The 21,335-nt window shown below is 48.7% G+C and overlaps 1 protein-coding gene across 1 annotated transcript; it reads right to left on the minus strand.

Annotated features, from left to right (window-relative positions):
• Positions 1–3,180: 3,180 nt before the first annotated feature.
• On the minus strand, positions 3,181–18,186 carry LOC132585693 (cornifelin homolog). Its single transcript, XM_060257563.1, has 4 exons — positions 17,848–18,186; positions 9,039–9,170; positions 5,949–6,085; positions 3,181–3,507 (listed from the first exon to the last, which is right to left on the minus strand). The coding sequence occupies exons 2-4, from the start codon at positions 9,160–9,162 to the stop codon at positions 3,418–3,420; spliced, it is 351 nt and encodes a 116-aa protein (XP_060113546.1). The 5' UTR covers positions 9,163–9,170; positions 17,848–18,186; the 3' UTR covers positions 3,181–3,417.
• Between the last annotated feature and the right edge of the window lie 3,149 nt (positions 18,187–21,335).

The raw sequence follows: 21,335 nt of genomic DNA on the forward strand, positions 1-21,335 counted from the left end.
GGAGCCAGGAGACTTTGGGGGTGGAGCCAAGATTAAGGCTGTGACAAGCATCATTGAACTCCAAAGGGCGTTCTGGCCATCACATTTAAAAAGACGGCACACCTTTTCCATTCCTTCCTTCCATAGGAAATAATGAAGGATAGGGGAACCTTCTTTTGGGGCTCATAGAATTGGACCCCCTGGTCCAATCTTTTTGAAACTTGGGAGGTATTTTGGGGAAAGGCACTAGATGCTATTCTGAAAATTTGGTGCCTCTATCCCAAAAAACAGCCCCCCAGAGCCCCAGATACCCGCGGATCAATTCTCCATGATTTTCTATAAGGATACATCTCCATAGGGAATAATAGAGTTCCCAGAAGACATTTCCCTCCCCTCCCCCCCCCCCGCTTTCTGATGACCCTGAAGCGGGGGGAGGACCTCCAAACCGGGGGATCCCCTGCCCCCACCTGGGGATTGGCAACCCTAGGTTGGGGAAGAGTTTTAGAGCGCAATCCTGAGGCGGGGAAGTGTTTTGGGAGCAGACGATCCACTACATTGGTGCAAGTAGCATTTGCACCCACGTAAGGCCGGCTTCGCCACAACGGAGGGGAGTTACGTGCGCGTGGGGCCACCAGAGAGCCGCTCCGCCCAAGAGCAGCTGTGCCTGAGGGCTGCGCCCAAGCGTTGGTGGAAGTGCGGAGGAGCACGGCGCTCAGGCGCAGGAGGGGTTGGAGTTGGGGGCGTGGCCAGGCTTAGATGGCTCCCTAAGTTCGGGCCATGACACGCCCCCCCCCGGAGAGGCGCAATGTTACGTCTGCAAAAACAGCGGTGTGTCCCATTGAAACCGAAAACAAAGGTGGCCTCCACCACTGCAGAAGCTCGCAAACCCTGTAGGGAGCGGTGTGATTGTCTCACCAATCCCCTCGCGCCTCGGGCTGACAAGCCCTTTCCCCAACACCCAATCGTGGTTCCCCCCCCTCCTAGAAATACTTCCACTCTGACCTCGCACAACTCAGTTGTTAGGGACAGCTTTGCGTGGTGGGAAGCTCTGCTGGGGAGCTCCCTTCCATGCAGACTTAGAGCGGGGGACAGGCAGGCATGTTGGTGATGGGTTTTTCACTGCGCGGTTACTTTGACAGTATCTTTGACTTGCGAGGGGGAGAGCGAGGTCTCTCCCCTGGGGCTAACTGCTCTTGTTTCCAGGTTCCCAGTTCTCAGAGGCTCTGCATGCGAGGACTGTTGTCCATGTCTGGGTAAGTTCAATTGTGCACTCCCACTGTCCTCCCCCTCCCCTCGCTCTAGACCGGGTGGTGTGTGAGCGTCTCTGGCACTTGAACCAGGCAGTGGGCTCTGGCAGGGGGCATTTCCTGACCCCGCTCCCCTGTGTTGCTGCCTGCTCCCTTCGCTTGGTCTGCCCTCTGCCGTGTTCCCAACCCCTGGCAGGGTATGGATGTGTGTGTCTGGCAGCTGCCCCGATGCGGGGAGGTGGATCAGAGACTGTCCCTTTAAGAGAGCACCCAGCTGAAATGCAGCCTGCTCCTCCAGCTGCCGCCTCTGCAGTTGCTCTTGATCTCTGTCTTGCAGGTGGGAATCCAACATAGAGGCTTCTGCGTGTGTCACTCCACCCCCCCCCTCCATTCCCTCAGCTGTTTCTGCCCGCCACTGTGAGTGGAGCCCCACCCGCAGCGAGGCTGCCCAGCAACCACTGGGGAAACTGTTGGACTCTGTTCCGGAAAAATAAAGTCTGAGCTGTGCCCTCTGTTGTCTCTCCTGCTTGGCATCTGCTGCACGTTCCCTGGGCAACCCCCCCCCCCACTTTGTTAGTGGCCTCTCCAAGGGAATGCCTGGGAGGGTGGGCAGACTTGGTTCTTGGGGGGGGGAGCAGGCTATGAGCCGCCACGCTGCCCCCACGTGGCTGGACAGAGGAGGCGGGTGCTGCCTTTCAGCCTGCCCAGGCTGAAAGCCTACCCGACCCCACAGGGCTGTTGTGCGCAGGGCACAAAGGGGGGGCTGATGAAGTGGATGTATACCTGGTGGCTCGCATTCTGAGTTCTGCGGTCCCCAGGGGAGGTGTTCCTTGCACATAGCAGGGGGTGGTGGCAGGGCAACACCGGGCGGGGGGGGGGGGGCTTTGGGTGGTGGTGGGGGGGGTGTCTTTTGGACTTGGTGGTCTGCCTGCTCCCAGACACACATTCCAGCCACTGTTTAGGGCAGCGAACTCCTGCACTTTGTGGTTCTTGTTTGTCCGCGCATGCCTCTGCCCATTTGTCTGCCATTGGCAGAATTTCTGACAGCGGGAGGGTGTGAGGGGATTGACGGCCTCTCGGGTGCAGGCTTTCCACCCCCTCTCCCGGTCACGTGCAACGGGCTGGCCAATCCTGTGGTTCCGTGCAAGCCTCCCCCACCCCCGCCTCGGCAGCGGGCCCGTGGCGTGTGAATGGGTGAAATCACCATGGTGACGGGTTCTCGCTCACTCGTCGGCCCACGCTCCCCCTCCACGTGTGGCATAACGTCTCCCCTTTGGGAGCTGACTGCGGCCACCTACGCTAGTTCTGCACTCGAGCACAGCTACACGGCGGTTCTAAGGGTTGGGCTTTAGTCACTTAAACAATTTATAATGTCATCCTGTCCACTTTCCAAAGCAGACATTTTCTCCAGGGGAACTGATCTATGTTACTGTAGACTAGTTGTAATTCTATTCCGGAAGATCTCTAGCCATCCCCTGGAGGTTGGTAGCCCTATCTGCCACCCTCACCACTCTTACATTAAAAACCTTTAACACTTTTTTTTAAATCTGTCTGATTAATTGAGATCACCTTTTTAACCAATAGGTTTTAATTGTTTCATCTTAACGGTTTGATGAAAGGTTGCAGTTCTCTTTATAATTCTGAATCAGAACCTGTTGTCAAGGTAGGCTCCTGACAGCCCCGTCTTTTCAACCCCAATCTGTTTTAAGATGACCAAATAACTACCGAGCAAAGTCAAGTTTCTTCAAGCCAAACCTTTCGGTCACAATACACGCTAGTTCCAGAGCCCTCGCAAAACCACAATTCCCAGAATCTTTTTGGGGTGGGAAGCCATGTCCAAACTAGTTTTCTTTGCTACACAGACATGAACCAGCTCTGTCCAAGGTGTCACATCCGTTCTTGGCTGTCCCATTCTTGGTCTAAGAACTCTAAACAAATTCACACCCACTTTGGATGAGGGTCACAATATGGTTTTATTAGGAAATAGTTTTCATGGTGGGGGTCCTAAAAAGAGGGGGGCTCTATTCCTTCACGAGATTTCATGGTGGGGTTATCACAGGGGGTCCTATGCCTTTGTGGTCCCTCCTGCAAAGGTCTTTCTGGTCTAAAAATACGCTGGTGCCATTCCAAAATGGCTCTCGCCCCTCTTCCCATCTAGTTGGTATGAAGATTCTCCACTTCTCTGTCCATTTCAGTTTCTGCTGTTCAGTTCTCGGGAAAGCTGGCAAAGACCGCAGAGCGGACAGCAAGACATGACCATCCAGTCATTACAGATAGAGCCCTGGGGAAGAAACAAAAGTCAGGGTAAGCAAGAGAGTGTGTTCCAGTGGGCAGAGAAGACTAGGATCAACAAAGGAGTTCTGTGAGTCCTTAAAGCAGGGGTCCCAAACCTTTTGGAACCCGTGGGAATTCTGACACAGTGTAGTGGACGTGACAACAAAATGGCTGCCACAAGCTGACTGCCACAGGAGACAGAGTCAGGCACAAAATGGCTGCTGCAGCTTACTTTCAATTACATAGTGAATATCCATGTGTGGCCAGAACAGCATTTTTTGTTTTTAAAAAATCTGCAAAGCCAATCAGATCCCTAATGGCCCTTCAGTAGCCTATCTGGCAACACAATGAGGACCCCTGACTTAAAGGCTAACCAATGAACTGTGGCATGGGCTAGCCAGTGGAAGCTTATGTTTAAACCAATAGCCTGACAGGAATTTCAGTCTTTGGCTTCAAATTCCTGTTGCGGCAAAACCAAAAAGTTGTTTTAAAAGGAATCTGAAGCCAAGGACTAAAATTCTTGTCAAACTATTGGATTAAACTGGCCAGGCCTTGGAATTTTAGCTTGAGGGCTCTTTCTTTCTTTCCTCATCCATACGTGTACATCATCACAGACTCAAAACCTTTCATAAACTTCTAACATCAGTCTATGTACAATGCCTGCCGCTGGAATAGGATTGCCATGTGCTCCTAGCCACTGGCAGGAGAACGGGCGGGGAGAGGGGGTTGGTTGCCAGATGCTGCTGGCCTAGCTGAGAAACTCCTGAAGATTTGGGGGTGGAGCCTTGGGAGGACAGGGACCTCAGTGGGATACAATGCAATAGACTCCACCCTCCATAACAGGCATGATTCTCCAGGGGAACTGAGCTCTGGAATCTAGAGATGAACTGTAATTCTGGGGGATCCCCAGGTCCCACCTGGAGGCTGGCATCCTTATCAGGTCCCCTCCAGCCCTCCCCCCCAGGCATAGGATGGGGAGGTAGGCTTGCCAGCCTCCAGGTGGGGCCTGGAAATCTCCCATTTTAACAACTGTTCTCCAGCTGGCAGAGATCAGCTCCCTTGGAGAAAATAGTAAAGATACACAGCAGGTTCCGATGTCAGTAGAAAATCTCAATGAAAATCGCCGGATAATAAAAATACTTTCACACATTCAGTGTGTATACGTATTCCAGTTTTGAGTGATTATCAGCAATGTTCCTTTTCAGCTGCAGAGCCTTGTGAGCAAAAATTCCATTTTGTGAGTTATTGGCATTAAAGTTAGGAGCTACCGGCGTTAAAAGTTGTGAGCTACTGCACAAATTGGCGTGCTCTGGGTCATCCTTTCTGAGCTAAGACAAAAATGTGTGAGCTGGAGGCTACAAATTTGTGAGCTAGCTCACGCTTACTCAGCTTAGAGGGGACACTGGTTATCAGTGATATACGATGATCACTATTAATGCTGATGCATTTTTGTTGACACAATAGAGTATGTATACAAACTAGATGTGTGAAAGTATTATTATGGTCCGGTGATTTTAATTGAGATTTTCCCCTGAAGAAAATGGCTGCTTCGGAGGGTGGAGTCTATGGCGTTATACCATGCTGAGGCCCCTCCCTCCCCAAACTCTGCTCTCTCCCAGATCCACCCCCAAAGTCTCCAGGTTTCTTATATTATATTATATTTATTATATTATATTGTTGGAAGAGCCCCGTGGCACAGAGTGGTAAAGCTGCAGTACTGCAGTTGGAGCCCTCTCCTCACGACCTGAGTTCGATCCCAGAGGAAGCTGGTTCAGGTAGCCGGCTCAGCCTTCATCCATGTTGATTCAGCCTTCATCTATGATGGGGAGGGGGGACCCTATGAGGTAGACTTTTCCCCCTTTCCTTTAACAAGCCTTGAACAACAGCACGATAAGCAGAAATCCAACAGGCTCAGCCTCCATTTCCTATCCTATTTCGTGCATCATGAAAAAAAAAAATCACCAACAACTTCGGAGCCTATAGAAAATATCACCGGAACATCTCAGGCCTCTCCTGGACTGGCACAGCAAACCTATATTGTAATTCAGTCAGATTTGGGGAGGGACGGTGGCTCAGTGGTAGAGCATCTGCTTGGTAAGCGGAAGGTCCCAAGTTCAATCCCCGGCAACTCCCAACTAAAAAGGGTCCAGGCAAGTAGGCGTGAAAAACCTCAGCTTGAGACCCTGGAGAGCCACTGCCAGTCTGAGTAGACAATACTGACTTTGATGGACCGAGGGTCTGGTTCAGTATAAGGCAGCTTCATATGTTCATATGATTTATTTCGGTTTAATGGTCCATAAGCCATACACCATAAAATGTTTTAAGAATTATAAAAACACTGTGAAACAAACATTTGCTACATCTAGAATGCAATTTTGGCATATGCAATTAACACTTGCTCCCCCCCCCCAACCCTCCCCCCCTCCATTTACATTTCCCATCTTTCACCTCAATGTGGTATTTCTCACGGACTCCAGTGCGCAGCGCAATCAGAGTACCAGGCAGAAAAGGGAGGCATAAACACTCGCCGGCTTGCTCTGCCACCCGACATGCCAGGATACAGGGCACAAAAGTGGCACAAAGACCTGTGGGGTGGCAAGGGGAGAGCAAAGCATACAGTCAAAGACGTTTGGGAGCAGGGGTGGAATTCTAGCAGGGGCTCCTTTGCATATCAGGCCACACACCCCTGAAGTAGCCAATCCTCCAAGAGCTTACAAGGCTCTTTTTTGTAAGCTCTTGGAGGATTGGCTGCATCAGGGTTGTGTGGCCTAATATGCAAAGGAGCTCCTGCTAGATTTCCACCCCTGCTTGGTAGACCATCCTGGTCCCTCCCCCTCCGATGCTCTTCAATAGATGCATTTTAGTCCTCCTTACCTAATTCTCCTTTCCAAGGCTTCTTTTTTTTTTGCAGCAGGAACTCCTTTGCATATTAGGCCGCACCCCCCTGATGCAGCCAATCCTCCTGGAGCTTGCAGTAGGCCCTGTACTAACAGCCCTCTTAGCTCTTGGAGGATTGGCTACATTAGAAGGGTGTGGCCTAATATGCAAAGGAGTTCCAGTTGCAAAAAAAAAAAAAGCCCTGCTCCTTTATACCACTTCTATTGCTGGCTCTTTGGGGAAGTTAGCTTGTGTTTTAGTTGCCAACTCAGTGTTGGGAAATACCTGAAGACTTTTTTGGGGGGGGGGTGAAGCTTGCGGAGGGTGGAAGTTGCAGGTTGGGGAGGGAGCTCAGCAGACTATGATGCCAAAGAGTTCCCCCTCCAAAGCGGCTATTTTCTCCAGGGGAATGGAACTCTGTTGCCTTGAGCTCAGTTGTAATTCCAGGAGGTTTCCAGGCCTCACCTGGGGGTTGGCAACCCTGCCACAGGTGCATGGATTGCTAAAGAAGCCCTCCATGGCAGGTTATACCTGTTCCTCCACTCCAGTTCTCTAGACTAGTGGTCCCCACCTTTTTGGCACCAGGGACCGGTTTTGTGGAAGACAATTTTTCCACAGACCAGTGGTGGTGGTGGGGGGGCACGATAGTTTTGGGATGATACAATTGTGCACTTTATTTTGGTGCGGTAGTTACGTGTGCAGACTCTTATCTGGGAGAACTGGGTTTGATCCCCACTCCTCCACTTAGAGCTGCTGGAATGGCCTTGGGTCAGCCATAGCTCTCGAAGAGCTGTCCTTGAAAGGGCAGCTTCTGAGAGAGCTCTCTCAACCCCATCCACCTCACAGGGTATCTTGTGCGGGTGGAAGAAAAAGGAGATTGTGAACCACTCTGAGATTTGGAGTGGAGGGCAGGATATAAATCCAATGTATTATTATTATTATTATTATTATTATTACATTGTAATATATAATGAAATAATTATACAACTCACAGTCCGGTTGCTAACAGGCCACGGACTGGTACCAGTCCACGGCCCAGGGGCTGGGGACCCCTGCTCCAGACCCACGCAACACGGCTAGGAGACCAAATTTTGCAGTCGTGGATCCCAAACCACAGAAATAGTTTGCTTGCCGAAACAATGCTTTCCTTGACATCTTTCATTTTGGGTCCTGGATTAACATTTTTAATGGGGTTCTTTTATTTAAAGGAATGAGGTTATACTGAAGGGGAAAAAAAGAGGACAGAAGACCTCTCCAGGGTTTCCAATGTGAAGGGCTAGAAACTTTTTTTCAGAATGAAAAGTCAGCCTCCATTTGTGGCAACATTTGGGCCTGCACACCAAAGCTACATGCCCTGTATTTTTCTCTTTCAGGACATCTGTGCCCTTCCCTGGATAGCCCAGGTCAGGGGTCCCCAGCCCAGGTCCATGGACCGGTCCTGGTACGTGGCTTGTTAGCAACCGGGCTGTGAGTTGTATAATTATTTCATTATATATTACGATGTAAGAAGAAGACGACAACAACAACATTGGATTTATATCCCACCCTCCACTCCGAACCTCAGAGCTGCTCACAATCTCCTTTATCTTCCTCCCCACAACAGACACCCTGTGAGGTAGGTGGGGCTGAGAGAGCTCTCCCAGAAGCTGTCCTTTCAAGGACAGCTCTGTGAGAGCTATGGCTAACCCAAGGCCATTCCAGCAGCGGCAAGTGGAGGAGCAGGGAATCAAACCCGGTTCTCCCAGATAAGAAGAAGGAAGGACGAAAATTAGACAGGGGAGAGAGGTGGAAAGAAAGCAACTTTAACTTTATATGCATTATTATCTAAGCCGCCAGCTGACTTTGCTTGGAGATGTGATTTAAAAAAAGAAATGCCTTCTCCAAGCTGGCCGACAGGGTGGTGGGGGCTTTGAGAGCCACACAATACGTGTGAAAGAGACACATGTGGCTCCTGAGCTGCAGTTCGGCCACTCCTGTTTTAAATGATCCCTGTTAGTTAACGTTGCCCCCTCAGCCTTCCCCACAACCACCAACTTAAAATAGCCTTCTGGATAGAGAAGGCGGAGATGGGGCAGATCCCCTCAGTTCAGGACTGGAGGGATGACATAGAGGGGGAAGGATCCTGGGCCCATGCAGCTTAGTGAAAATTCAAGTTTCCAGATGAGTCATAAGAACATAAGAGAAGCCATGTTGGATCAGGCCAATGGCCCATCCCGTCCAACACTCTGTGTCACACAGTGGCCAGAAAAACCAGGTGCCCTTCCACTGTGCCACCCCCAAGCACAATACAGAGCATCACTGCCCCAGACAGAGAGTTCCAACAATAAGCTGTGGCTAATAACCACTGATAGACCTCTGCTCCATGACCTGTTATGGATCAGTGCAGTATACCTAGTATTTGGAAGATTCGGAGTTCCAGACCCCACCTTCCCATTTAACTCGCTGGGCGAGTTTGGGTACGTTGCTCTTTTCCTAGCTTGGCCTACCTCACAGGACTGTTGCGTGAATAAAACAGGGAAGAGGGAACCACGTGTACCGCCTGGGGCTCCTTAGGGCAAAGGGAGGATAAGATTGTGCCAGTCTGAAAAACAACCTGGTTTTATTAGTGAAAGGCTGTATGAGCATTCCCTTGGGGGTGCCCATTGGGATTCGGTTACTCACAAATGCCCATGTCAGAACAGCAGTCACACAGATCCGAACTCCAGGCCGCCTGGCTGGTGAAAGTGTAGCTGTTACCCACTGGCTGGGGCTGGGCATCTATGATCATCTCAGTCTGGTAAGCCATGTCCAATGCTGGAAAGAAGAGGAGGAAGAGGTGGTGGAGGAGGAGATTGGATTTATACTTCACCCTTCACTCGGAGTCTCGGAGCACTTTACAATCTCCTTTCCCTTCCCCTCCCCACAACAGATACCCATGTGAGCGATGTTCCTTCTAAGCTGTGGAGCCTTACGAGCTAAAATTCTACTTTGTGAGCTACTGGCATTAAAGTTGTGAGCTACTTGCATCAATGAGTCTGCTCTGGGGCCATTTTTCCTGAGCGGAGACAAAAATGTGTGATCTGGAGGCTTAAAAAACTGTGAGCTAGCTCACACTAGCTCAGCTTAAGGGGAAACACTGGCACTAAGTCCTGGGATGGACTGGGGCAGTCTCAAACACTGGCAAGGAATGAAGCAGTATCGGCGCGTGTGTGTGCAGACGGAGGAATAGAGAACTGTAAAAGGGTATACTCCGGAAAGAAGGTGAGCCACACACCAGCACCTAGTATAAAAGTAGTGTCTCTCTCTCTCTCTCGGCTTGACTTCGCGAACGAAGATTTACGAAGGGTGCAGTAGTCCATGTCTGCTGCAGGCTCGCTGGTGGCTGACAAGACCAATGCGGGACAGGCAGATCCGGCCACAGTGGCTGCAGGGAAAAGTCTGATTTGGGGTTGGTGCTGTAGCAGTGCGATTCTTCCTCAATCTCCTTTTGTTATTTTTTGACCGCAAGTAAGGATGCCCGTTGACCACGGCTAGCCAACTGGGGGGGGGGGGAGACGAGCTTTGTTTAGGCCACCTTTTCTAGGCCCCTCTCCGTGTGGAGCAAGCAGTGCTGTCCCTAGATAAGGCTGCTTGGTCGTTCAGAGTGCTGCCGAAAAATGCTTTCGTCTCCGGGTCAGCATCAGGCGACCAATACCCTGAACCGCCTACATGCAGGATCGGGACTGCGGCTTCCAGTGGCATCTTCCACCTGCCGTTTTGCCCCTTGTCCTTCGCTGCAGGACTTGGTGTGTTGTGGGTTGTGGATGTGGATATGCCCTTCAGGCCTGCGCAGAGGAATTTTTAGGTGAAGCACAGTGTGCGCGGTACTGGCTCCACCCTTTCACCTTGGGGTCATCTGCCATGGCCCAGTAAGCCGGGACTCCGGCAGCGAGTCCTCCAGGTGGTAGGTGTTACATTAACGAGCTCTATCTGCCCGGGTTTGATGTTAGAGTTTTCCTTCTCTTGGCTGGCGAGGTTGGTGAGCCCAGCCTGCCCATCCGGTTATACCGCCGGACATTCGGTCGCACCATAACGTGGCAAACTCTGTGAGAAACGGGGGGGGGGGACCAGCGGGAAGGTGTTGCCACGGATGCAGTAATGCAGGAGAGGCCATTGCAGTGACCATCTGCCAGGCATAGCTGGACAGTGACCACATGGCGTTCACTACACCGGGAAAGGAGAGGCTATATATTGCGCATACACTTTCCCTGGGGGGGCAGGATACCCAAGAGGGAGCCCACCCCCCCTCCCCCCATAAAAGTAGTGTATTTACAATCTATATACAGTACAACTAGTGCGGTGAATGTTCTTAATCTGAGTGACAAAGTGCTCCGCCAGTATCCAACTCTCGACTGAGAGAAATACAGACTGGTATTGCAATCCTTATATATACAAGTCAGCCAATCACGGCAGTCCATATAGTACTGACTTCAGCAGGTACTTTCCCTTAGTCACAGTCCAGCCAGAACCGGCTTGCTGACAAGGTTAATCTGACCTGACCTGTCAGATAGATCCACCTGCTTCTTCCTTGCTCCTGTCATGCTGTGGAAGGAGGACTCAATACATCAACAAGCAGGGGTGGGGAACCTTTTTTCTGCCAAGGGCCTTATGGATATTTATAACATCATTCACGGGACATAAAAAATTATCAATTTAAAAAAAACAGTGCTCTGCCAAGGGAGAATGATTCAGGCTGGCAAAATTAATACAAATTAATACAAATTATTTAATACAAATAATACAAATGTGGGGAGAGCCTAATCTGGCACACACACGCACATACCTGGTCCGCTGCCCTAGGTAAATGCATAGGTCTGGGGGAGGGGGGGTTATAGAAAAAGCCCAACAGGAACTCAGTATAGGGTTGCCAATCCCCAGGTGGGGGCAGGGGATCCCCCAGTTTGGAGGCGCTCCCCCCGCTTCAGGGTCGTCAGAAAGCGGGGGGAAGGGAGGGAAATGTCTGCTGGGAACTCTGTTATTCCCTATGGAGATTTATTCCCATAGAAAATAATGGAGAATTGATCCACGGGTATCTGGGGCCCTGAGGGGTTAGAGGGACCAGATTTTCAGTACAGCATCTACTGCCTCTCCCCAAAACATCCCCCAAGTTTCAAAGCGATTGGACCAGGGGGTCCAATTCTATGAGCCCCCAAAGAAGGTGCTTCTCCTACTTGAAGGGCTGTCATATAGAGGATGGTGTGGAATTGTTTTCTGTGACCCCAGAAAGTCAGACCAGAACCAGTGGGTTGAAATTAAACCAAGAGTTTCCGGCTCAACATTAGGAAGAACTTCCTGACCGTTAGAGCAGTTCCTCAGTGGAACAGGCTTCCTCCTTGGGAGGTGGTGGGCTCTCCTTCCTTGGAGGTTTTTAAACAGAGGCTAGATGGCCATCTGACAGCAATGAAGATCCTGTGAATTTAGGGGGAGGTGTTTGTGAGTTTCCTGCATTGTGCAAGGGGACTGGACTAGATGACCCTGGAGGTCCCTTCCAACTCTACGATTCTATGATCTTCATTAAGTTGTATGCTAATTTGCTGTTCACCGATGTAGAGGGATCTCTGCTATAGAAGAATCTTGAGAGTACCTTGGACTGCAAGAAGATCAAATCAGTCAGTCCTAAGGGAAATCAACCCTGACTGTTGCCTGGAAGGTCAGAGGCTGAAGCTGAAACTCAAATACTTTGGCCACCAAATGAGAAGGGAGCACTCCCTGGAGAAGACCCTGATGCTGGGAAAGACAGAAGGCAAAAGAAGAAGGGGATGGCAAAAGAGGTGATGGCTGGACAGCATTACTGATGTAACTAACATGAATTTGAGCAGACTTTGGAGGATAGTGGAAGACAGGAGGGCCTGGCGTGACTTTGTCCATGGGGTTGCAGAGAGCTAGACTCAACTGTGCAGCTAAACAACAACAACAAAGGGTTGCCCAGTCGGCGTTGGAAATACCTGAAGACTTTGGGGGTAGATCTGGGAGGGAGTAGGGTTTGGGGACAGGAGGGGTCTCAGCCTGGTAAAGACGTCTCAGCAAGACACCTTTAATGCCAGGTAGAGACGACGTTCTCATGCAACAGCCTTCACCTCCCCCTCCTAGAGAGTCACATATGACATTATTTCCAAGACAAATGGCATTTCCACCCGGCCCATGGGCGTATTTTGTGTCCAGCCAAAGTTACAGCTCGCCCGCCTTCACCAAACAATTCAGGACAAGTCATAGGCCTTTTCTCTTTCAGCATCCAGGTTTGTGAGAGGGCGGGAGGGGGAAACGTCTACAGAAGGCAGAAATTTGGAGCGCCACCAGGAGTTCACACACCCTCAGAGCAAATAAAGTCTGCCAGGGTGGGGGAGAGAATATTTACAGCTGAGAAATTAATGAAGGGGAGATGGTTGCTGGAGGAAGAAAACAGCACAGGGATTAAAGAAGGCCTTTTTTGGTTGGGGGCGTCATGAGTTGGGGGTTCATTGTCCTCTCTCTGGGGGGCTATCGACAACACTGGATGGAACCCAGCAGGCAAAGAGGTGTGTGGAGTCCACGCTGTGTACCTTTCCATTTGTTCTTATCGTCAGTTTCAGCCACGCAATGCTGATAAACCAATGGCACGCCCTGCTGTGGTGTTCTGGCTTGCTCCATATGCAGTTAAGTTCCAAACAAGAATTCCATATAAGGGGGTTCAGAAGAAGCGCTGGCTCAAACAGAAGGCCTTTTGGGGTTTTTTTGAGGGGGCGTCATCATAGAGCCCCCTGGTGCAGAGTGGTAAAGCTGCAGCACTGCAGTCCAAGCTCTCTGCTCACAACCTGAGTTCGATCCTGGCAGAAGCTGGGTTCAGGTAGCTGGCTCAAGGTTGACTCAGCCTTCCGTGGTCGGTGAAATGAGTACCCAGCTTGCTTACTGGGGAGAAAGTGTAGATGACTGGGAAAGGCAATGGCAAACGATCCCGTAAAAAGCCTGCTGTGAAAACGTCGTGAAAGGAACGTCAACCCAGAGTCGGAAATGACTGGTGCTTGCACAGGGGACTACCTTGACCTCTTATCAAGTCATAGCTGACTTATGGCGATGTCGTAGGGTTTTCAAGGCAAGAGAAGTTCGGAGGTGGTTTGCCATCGAGTGCCTCCACGCCACAGCCTTGATATTCCTTGGAGGTTGCCCATCCAAATACTAGCCAGAGCCAGTTTGGTGTAGTGGTTAAGTGTGAGGACTCTTATCTGGGAGAACCGGGTTTGATTCCCCACTCCTCCACTTGCAGCTGCTGGAATGGCCTTGGGTCAGCCAGAGCTCTGGCAGAGGTTGTCCTTGAAAGGGCAGCTGCTGTGAGAGCCCTCTCCAGCCTCACCCACCTCACAGGGTGTCTGTTGTGGGGGAGGAAGGTAAAGGAGATTGTGAGCCGCTCTGAGAGTCTTCGGAGTGGAGGGCGGGATATAAATCCAATATCTTCTGTCTTCTTTTTCTTCTAGCCAGAGCCAACCCAGGTTCTGAGATTTGATGAAATCAGGTTTGCTTGGGCTACCCAAGTCATGTCTTTTCAAACCTATAAAGAGCATATTTATGTTCCCATCAAGGACAAATTTACCCTGATTTGGATGGGTCAAGCTAGCCCAGGATTTTATCCCTGGGGAGAGGTGGGCTGTGAGGGCACTGCCCCCTGACTTCTGAGAGAGCCAGTTTGGCGTGGTGAAGTGCGCCGACTCTTATCTGGGAGAAGCGGGTTGGATTCCCCGCTCCTCCACTTCCAGCTGCTGGAATGGCCTTGTGTCAACCATAGCTCTCGTAGTTGTTGTCCTTGAAAGGACAGCTTCTGTGAAAGCTCTCTAAGCCCCACCCACCTCACAGGGTGTCTGTTGTGGTGGGGGCAGAAGGTATAGGAGATTGTAAGCTGCTCTGAGTCTCTGATTCAGAGAGAAGGGCGGGGTATGAATCTGCAATTCTTCTTCTTTAAAAGTGGGTTTTTTAAAATAAATAAATAAATCAGGAGGCACCGTTTCCCATCGTTTGCACGCCTTGCTACTTCTCAGAAGCTGTCTTCTGGCAAAAAAAGAGAGAGAGAGCAGACTGCACCCTGGTGGGCCCCCTGGAAGTTGGCGACCCTGCCCAGAAGTCAGGCAGCAGTGCCCCCTCAAGCCCCCCATGGATACTGGCCTGGAAACTAAGCAGAATTAGCCCTGGGTAGCACTGAGATGTGATTCCACCAAAGAAGTCCAAGGTTGCTACACAGAGGCAGGCGTTGGCCGACCACCTCCGCTCGTCTCTTGCCTTGAAAACTCTAAGTCGGCTGTGGCTTGACCGATGCTTCCTCTAAGGTGTGGAGCCTTGTGAGCAAAAATTCCACTTTGTGAGCTACTGGCGTCAAAGTGGTGAGCTACTGCATCAATTAGTTTGCTCTGGAGTAATTTTCCCTGAGCGGAGACAAAAATGTGTGAGGCGGAGGCTAAAAAACTGTGAGCTAGCTCACCCTAACTCAGTTTAAGAGAGAACACTGGACTTGACAGCTCTTTCCAGCACCCTCAATGACAAATGTTACCTGTGGGTGTATTTTACCCCACACACGACTTCTTTAAAGAACAACCAAATAATGGGTGGAATTTTAGCAGGAGCTCATTTGCATATTAGGCCACACACCCCAGATGTAGCCATCCTCCAAGAGCTTACAAAAAAGAGCCTTGTAAGCTCTCAGAAGATTGGCTACATCAGGGATGTGTGGCCTAATATGCAAAGGAGTTCCTTCTAGAATTCCAGCCCTGCACACACGCCCCAGTTTTCAGACAATGGTAGTTACCTTAGTTTGGCAGGCTTTCTGTGCTTTGTAAGATGCTTCCCACTTAGAAGGTCTGGAGGAGGAGACCTTTCAGGACAAGGTGAGCCCCCGAGGGGGGCAGTTGGAGAAAGTGAGTGGTAAGCCCTGCCAAAATCAATGGGGATGAAGCCTTCGTGCTCTCTGGTGCCACCAAAATCAATGGGCTTAGAAGTCCAATTCTAAAGGAAACCAACCCCACACAACACGTTTACTTCAAGGCAGACCTCATTGATTTCTAAGTGGGTACACACAGAACTCAGTATCAGTGAGCTTTTTCTGGGTTGCATCCAATACTCCCTCTAAGCTGTGGAGTCTTGTGAGCAAAAAACTTCTCCTTGGTGAGCTACTGGCGTTAAAGTTGGTGAGCTACTGCATCATTTGTTTGCTCTGGGGCCATTTTTTTCCCCGGGCTGAGACAAAAACGGGTGAGCTGGAGGCTAAAAAACTGTGAGCTAGCTCACACTAACTCAGCTTAAGAGGAAACACCGGTCGCATCCTGACTTCTGGGAGGAATAGACTGAAAAACCTCTTGAATTTGCCTTGAAGAGGCTAGTCCAAATGAATGGCAGTCCAGGAAAGCTACCATTTCAATTTTTCCTACTGCTCATTTGCAACATTTGATTATATTTAATGGGTGGAGGGGAAGGTTCAGTAATAATTTAGAGTAAAGCCGCTCTGAGCCTGCCTTCGGCGGGGAGGGCGGGATATAAGATAAATAAATCAACTCTGATCATTTTTCTTTCTACTGATACTTGGGATTTGATTTATACCCCCCACTTTTCTCTCCAATGGAAACCCAAAGCGGTTGATACCTTTCACCTTTCCTCCTCTGTATCCTCATGACAGCATTGTGAGGCAGGTGAGGCTAAAGAACACGACTGACCAGGGGTTTTTTTTGTAGCAGGAGCTCCTTTGCATATTAGGCCACACACCCCTGATGTAGCCAATCCTCCTGGAGCTTCCAGTAGGCCCTGTACGAAAAGCCCTGTAAGCTCTTGGAGGATTGGCTACATCAGGGGTGTGTGGCTTAATATGCAAAGGAGTTCCTGCTATAGAAAAAAACCTGTAGTCCAAAGTCACCCAGCAAGTTTCCATGACAGAGCAGGGATTTGAACCTGGGTCTCCCAGACCCTCAAACCACTACACCACCCTGGAATTGAGGCGAGCGAAAAGCCAGGTACGCCCTTGAGCTGCCACCTTCTCTCCTCCCACTCCACCCCAGCTCTGTGCCTCTGCCTTTAATGGCAGCCAGACCCAGAAACAAAACTTCCTGGTTTCTCCATGCCAGGAAGAACTGTCCTTCGGTTTGTGGCTGTCTCCCATTAAAGGCGCAGGAATAACTGGGATTTGAACCCAGATCTTCAACCCATCAGTTCAGTAATGGGGCTACCATGGTCCCAAGTACAACCACTGCCTCTCATGCAGCCCACTTTCTAGCCTGATCGGCAGTCGCTGTTATGAACCATGGCTTTGTGAGCACCCAGAAATAGCCACAAGCTGACTCGATTCCGGAAATTCTTATTTAGTGGCCTGCTTTAAAACCACACTTCTGCTCCTCATACAGCCACAAATTCTTGCTTCTCCACCGTTCTTTATTTCTTTGGGGAGCTCCTTAGACTGCAGGGCCACCTGGACACAAGCTGGAAAGCAACAGAGCCTGGGAGAATCTCTTTCCACTGAGCCAATCTCGTGTGTCAGTTTACCAGGTGTGAGAGAGCACAGGACTGTGGTAAAGCACATAGAACAGGTTAATGTGGAACATGAGAACATAAGAGAAGCCCTGTTGGATCAGGCCAATGGCCCATCCAGTCTGACACTCTGTGTCACAAAGGAGCCAAAAAACCCAGGTGCCATCAGGAGGTCCATCAGTGGGGCCAGAACACTAGAAGTCCTCACACTGTTGCCCCCTCCGAGCACCCAGAATACAGAGCATCACTGCCCCAGACAGAGAGTTCCAACAATACCCTGTGGCTAATAGCCACTGATGGACCTCTGCTCCATATGTTTATCCAATCTCCTCTTGAAGTTGGCTATGTTTGTAGCCGCCGCCACCACCTCCTGTGGCAGTGAATTTCACGTGTTAATCATCCTTTGGGTGAAGAAGTACTTCCTTTCATCCGTTCCAACCCAATTGCTCAGCAATTTCATTGAGTGCCCACATGTTCTCGTATTGTGAGAAAGGGAGAAAAGGACTTCTTTCTCTCCCTTCTCTATCCCATGCACACTCTTGTCAACCTCTATCATGTCACCCCGCAGTCGACATTTCTCCAAGCGAAAGAGCCCCAAGCGTTTTAACCTTTCTTCATAGGGGAAGTGGTTCCAACCCTTTAATCATTCTAGTCGCCCTTTTCTGGACTTTTCCCAATACTGTAATATCTTTTTTGAGGTGCGGTGACCAGAATTGTACACAGTACTCCAAATGAAGCCATTTCTGGGTGCTCACAAAGCTCATAACAGTACTCCAAATCAATTTATACAAGGACATTATAATACTGGCTGATTTGTTTTCAATTCCCTTCCTAATAATTCCCAGCATCGCACTGGCCCTTTTTATTGCAGTCGCACACTGTCTCGACATTTTCAGTGAGTGACCAAATGGCCATAGGTCCTTTCGGCCACCCCACCCGCAGGTTTATTAATAGCCCTGCCTAAGCATTCCTTTCTTACCTGTTTTTTTCCCTGGAGCTTCGGGTTCTGGGTCGACCAAGTGCCTTCAATAGGAAAACAGGTTGGGCTGGGTTGAGCTGGTGCCTTTTATACGCACCGTTGGAAAGGGCGGAGAAGCAGTGGCCCGTTCTGGGGAGGAAGCAGATCTTGGCGTGGGAGTGTTCTTTCTCCCAGCTAGCTTTTCCCTGGGCCCCGAATCGGTGTTTGAAAAATAAGTTCTGCGGGCAGCAGACTGGGGAAGAAGTCAGAGCCGGAAGAGATTTTGCATCCTCCACTTTTAAAGTACTTTTTTGACCTGCTGGCCCACTCTTGTTGCGCATGTGTGAAAGGTTGGGATACAGGATTGATGCTGCTTGTACCAGGCTTTAAACAGATGGTTTTTTTCCATGCAGGTAGGTAGATTTGCAATTGCCTTTCAGCTGTCCTGCATTTAAAAAACAAAAACAAAAAGTGAAGTGGCCAAATTTGCGGATGACACTAAATTGTTCAGGGTGGTGAGAACCAGAGAGGATTGTGAGGAACTCCAAAGGGATCTGTTGAGGCTGGGTGAGTGGGCGTCAACGTGGCAGATGCGGTTCAATGTGGCCAAGTGTAATGCACATTGGGGCCAAGAATCTCAGCTACAAATACAAGTTGATGGGATGTGAACTGGCAGAGACTGACCAAGAGAGAGATCTTGGGGTTGTGGTAGATAACTCACTGAAAATGTCAAGACAGTGTGCGTTTGCAATAAAAAAGGCCAACGCCATGCTGGGAATTATTAGGAAGGGAATTGAAAACAAATCAGCCAGTATCATAATGCCCCTGTATAAATCGATGGTGCGGTCTCATTTGGAGTACTGTGTGCAGTTCTGGTCGCCGCACCTCAAAAAGGATATATAGCATTGGAGAAAGTCCAGAAAAGGGCAACTAGAATGATTAAAGGGCTGGAGCACTTTCCCTATGAAGAAAGGTTGAAACGCTTGGGACTCTTTAGCTTGGAGAAACGTTGACTGCGGGGTGACATGATAGAGGTTTACAAGATAATCCATGGGATGGAGAAAGTAGAGAAAGAAGTACTTTTCTCCCTTACTCACAATACAAGAACTCGTGGGCATTCGATGAAATTACTGAGCAGACAGGTTAAAACGGATAAAAGGAAGTCCTTCTTCACCCAAAGGGTGATTAACATGTGGAATTCACTGCCACAGGAGGTGGTGGCGGCCACAAGTATAGCCACCTTCAAGAGGGGTTTAGATAAAAATATGGAGCACAGGTCCATCAGTGGCTATTAGCCACAGTGTGTGTGTATATATAAAATTTTTTGCCACTGTGTGACACAGTGTTGGACTGGATGGGCCGTTGGCCTGATCCAACATGGCTTCTCTTATGTTCTTATGTTCTTAAAAACCTCCTGTGCAATGTTCTCTCTAAGCTGCAGAGTCTTGTGAGCAAAAATTCTACTTTGTGAGCTACTGATATTAAAGTTGTGTGCTACTGCATAAATTATTGTGCTCTGGGGTCATCCTTCCTGGGCTAAGACAAAAATGTGTGAGCTGGAGGCTAAAAATCTGTGAGCTAGCTCAGGCTAACTCAGCTTAGAGGGAACACTGCTCCTGGGGACAGAAGCAGTCTATCAGAAACTGAGTTCCGTGGCTTCCCTTCAGCTTTGGAAACTCTTCCCTGGATAGAGGGATGCCAACCTCCAGGTGGGGCCTGAAGACCACCCGGAATTACAACCATGCTCCAGACTACAGAGATCAGCTTCCCTGGAGAAAATAAGCAATATAAGATAACCACCGGAAGCAATAAAACTTTCATGCCAAGCATGTAAATATGCATTTTTAGTGAAGTTAAACAAAAACAGAACAAAGGAACACTTTTTCATGTATTCAGTCAGGGGTGCTATTTGAATATTTCGTAAATATTCTTCCATTTTGTCTTTTCTGATTTACACACCTTTGAATAAATTTGCATAATATTTAAAAAATTCTCTTTTAATTCCCTCTTGATCAACTATCTTTTTTTGATTTACCGTGATTTTGTTAATAATTCTATTTTCTTTCTTTTTCTTCAATTGCCAGGCTAGATACTTCCCAGGTTTATTCGCGCCTTCAAATGATTTTTGTTGCAAACTTTTAAAATTCCTTTCTAATTCTTTATTCAACAAGTGTCTTACTTGGGATTGTAATATTGTGATTTCTTTTATTAATTTCTTCTTTCCTGGTCTTTTTTTTAATTCCCCTTCTTTTTTCTTTATTTCATTTTGTAAACCTAGCAACCGCTCTTCCTTGGCCCTCTTATCTTTATTATTCAATGTGATTAGTAATCCTCTCATTACTGCTTTATAGGTATCCCAAACTGTCTGAAATTCCACATCATCGGTCTCATTTATTTGAAAGAACGCTGCAGTTTCCTTTTCTAAAAATGTCACAGTGTCTTTATCTTGTAGCAGATCCTCATTAATTCTCCATCGTCTTGTTTTCTTTTGCCATTTTGTAGTCCAGCATATTGGGTTATGATCTGCACTAACCTTTGGTAGAATCTCCACTTTTTTAGTTATGAGGCCCAAACTTTCGGAACCCCATAACATATCTATTCTGGAAAAAGAATTATGTCTTGCTCTTACTTCAGGATTAAACTTTCTCCAGATATCTTCCAAATTTTCTTGTTTAACCAACTCGAAAAAAGAATTTGGTAGTTTTCCTTCTTTATCTGTCTTCTTTTGGCTTGATCTATCAATATTATTTTGTATTGTCCCATTAAAATCACCCATCATCGAGATCTGGTCATATGACATTTCATCTAACCGTCGATTAATGTCGTTAAAGAACATTCTTGAAAATTTCCCCACAAACTCTCTCAACAGTCACCAAGAATGACAGCCTCTTCAAATAGAACTAAATGAAGATGTGGGTGAAGTCTTTAATTTCTTAGTGTTCCACTCGTGATGGTGTGGAGAGAATAAGGAACCACTTTTAAGAGGACTCCTCATGGTTTCAATAGTTAGTTCTTCCTCAACCGGTAGCAGCAAATTAGAGCATGCATGGATCCATGCTGTAAAGAGTAGAACTGTGGCTCCGTGTAACATCGGGAGAAAGAGGCTGAGGAAGAACTAAATATTGAAACTGTGAGGAGTCCTTTTAAAAGCGGTTCCTTATTCTCTCCGCACCATCATGAGTGGAATACTAAGAAATTAAAGACTTCACCCACGTCTTCATTAAGTCCTATTTGAAAAGGCTATCATTCTTTGTGACTGTTGAGAGACTCTGTGGGGGAAATTTCAAGAATGTTCAGTGTTCCTTAGTTTTGTTTTTATTTAACTTCACTAAAAACGCATATTTACACCCTTTGCATGAAAGTTTTATTGATTCCGGTGGTTATCGTATATTGCTTATCGTCACACTGGTTCCAGTTGCATTTACTATCCCTGGAGAAAATGGCTGCTTTGGACGTTATTCTCAGCTGAGGTCTCTCCTCTACCCAAGCTCCACCCCGCAACATCTCCA

The sequence above is a fragment of the Heteronotia binoei genome, chromosome 17, assembly GCF_032191835.1.
Source record: "Heteronotia binoei isolate CCM8104 ecotype False Entrance Well chromosome 17, APGP_CSIRO_Hbin_v1, whole genome shotgun sequence".
In the NCBI taxonomy this organism is placed as follows: Eukaryota; Metazoa; Chordata; class Lepidosauria; order Squamata; family Gekkonidae; genus Heteronotia; species Heteronotia binoei.

What these genes read in the sequence shown, in the direction of transcription:
- LOC132585693 (XM_060257563.1), bottom strand. Translation starts at nt 9,162, where the DNA reads ATGGCTTACCAGACTGAGATGATCATAGATGCCCAGCCCCAGCCAGTG. An exon ending in CTGTTCTGACATGGGCATTT is followed by an intron (nt 6,086 to 9,038) that starts GTGAGTAACCGA and finishes GCCACCCCACAG; the next exon opens with GTCTTTGTGCCACTTTTGTG. An exon ending in GTGAGAAATACCACATTGAG is followed by an intron (nt 3,508 to 5,948) that starts GTGAAAGATGGG and finishes TTTCTTCCCCAG; the next exon opens with GGCTCTATCTGTAATGACTG.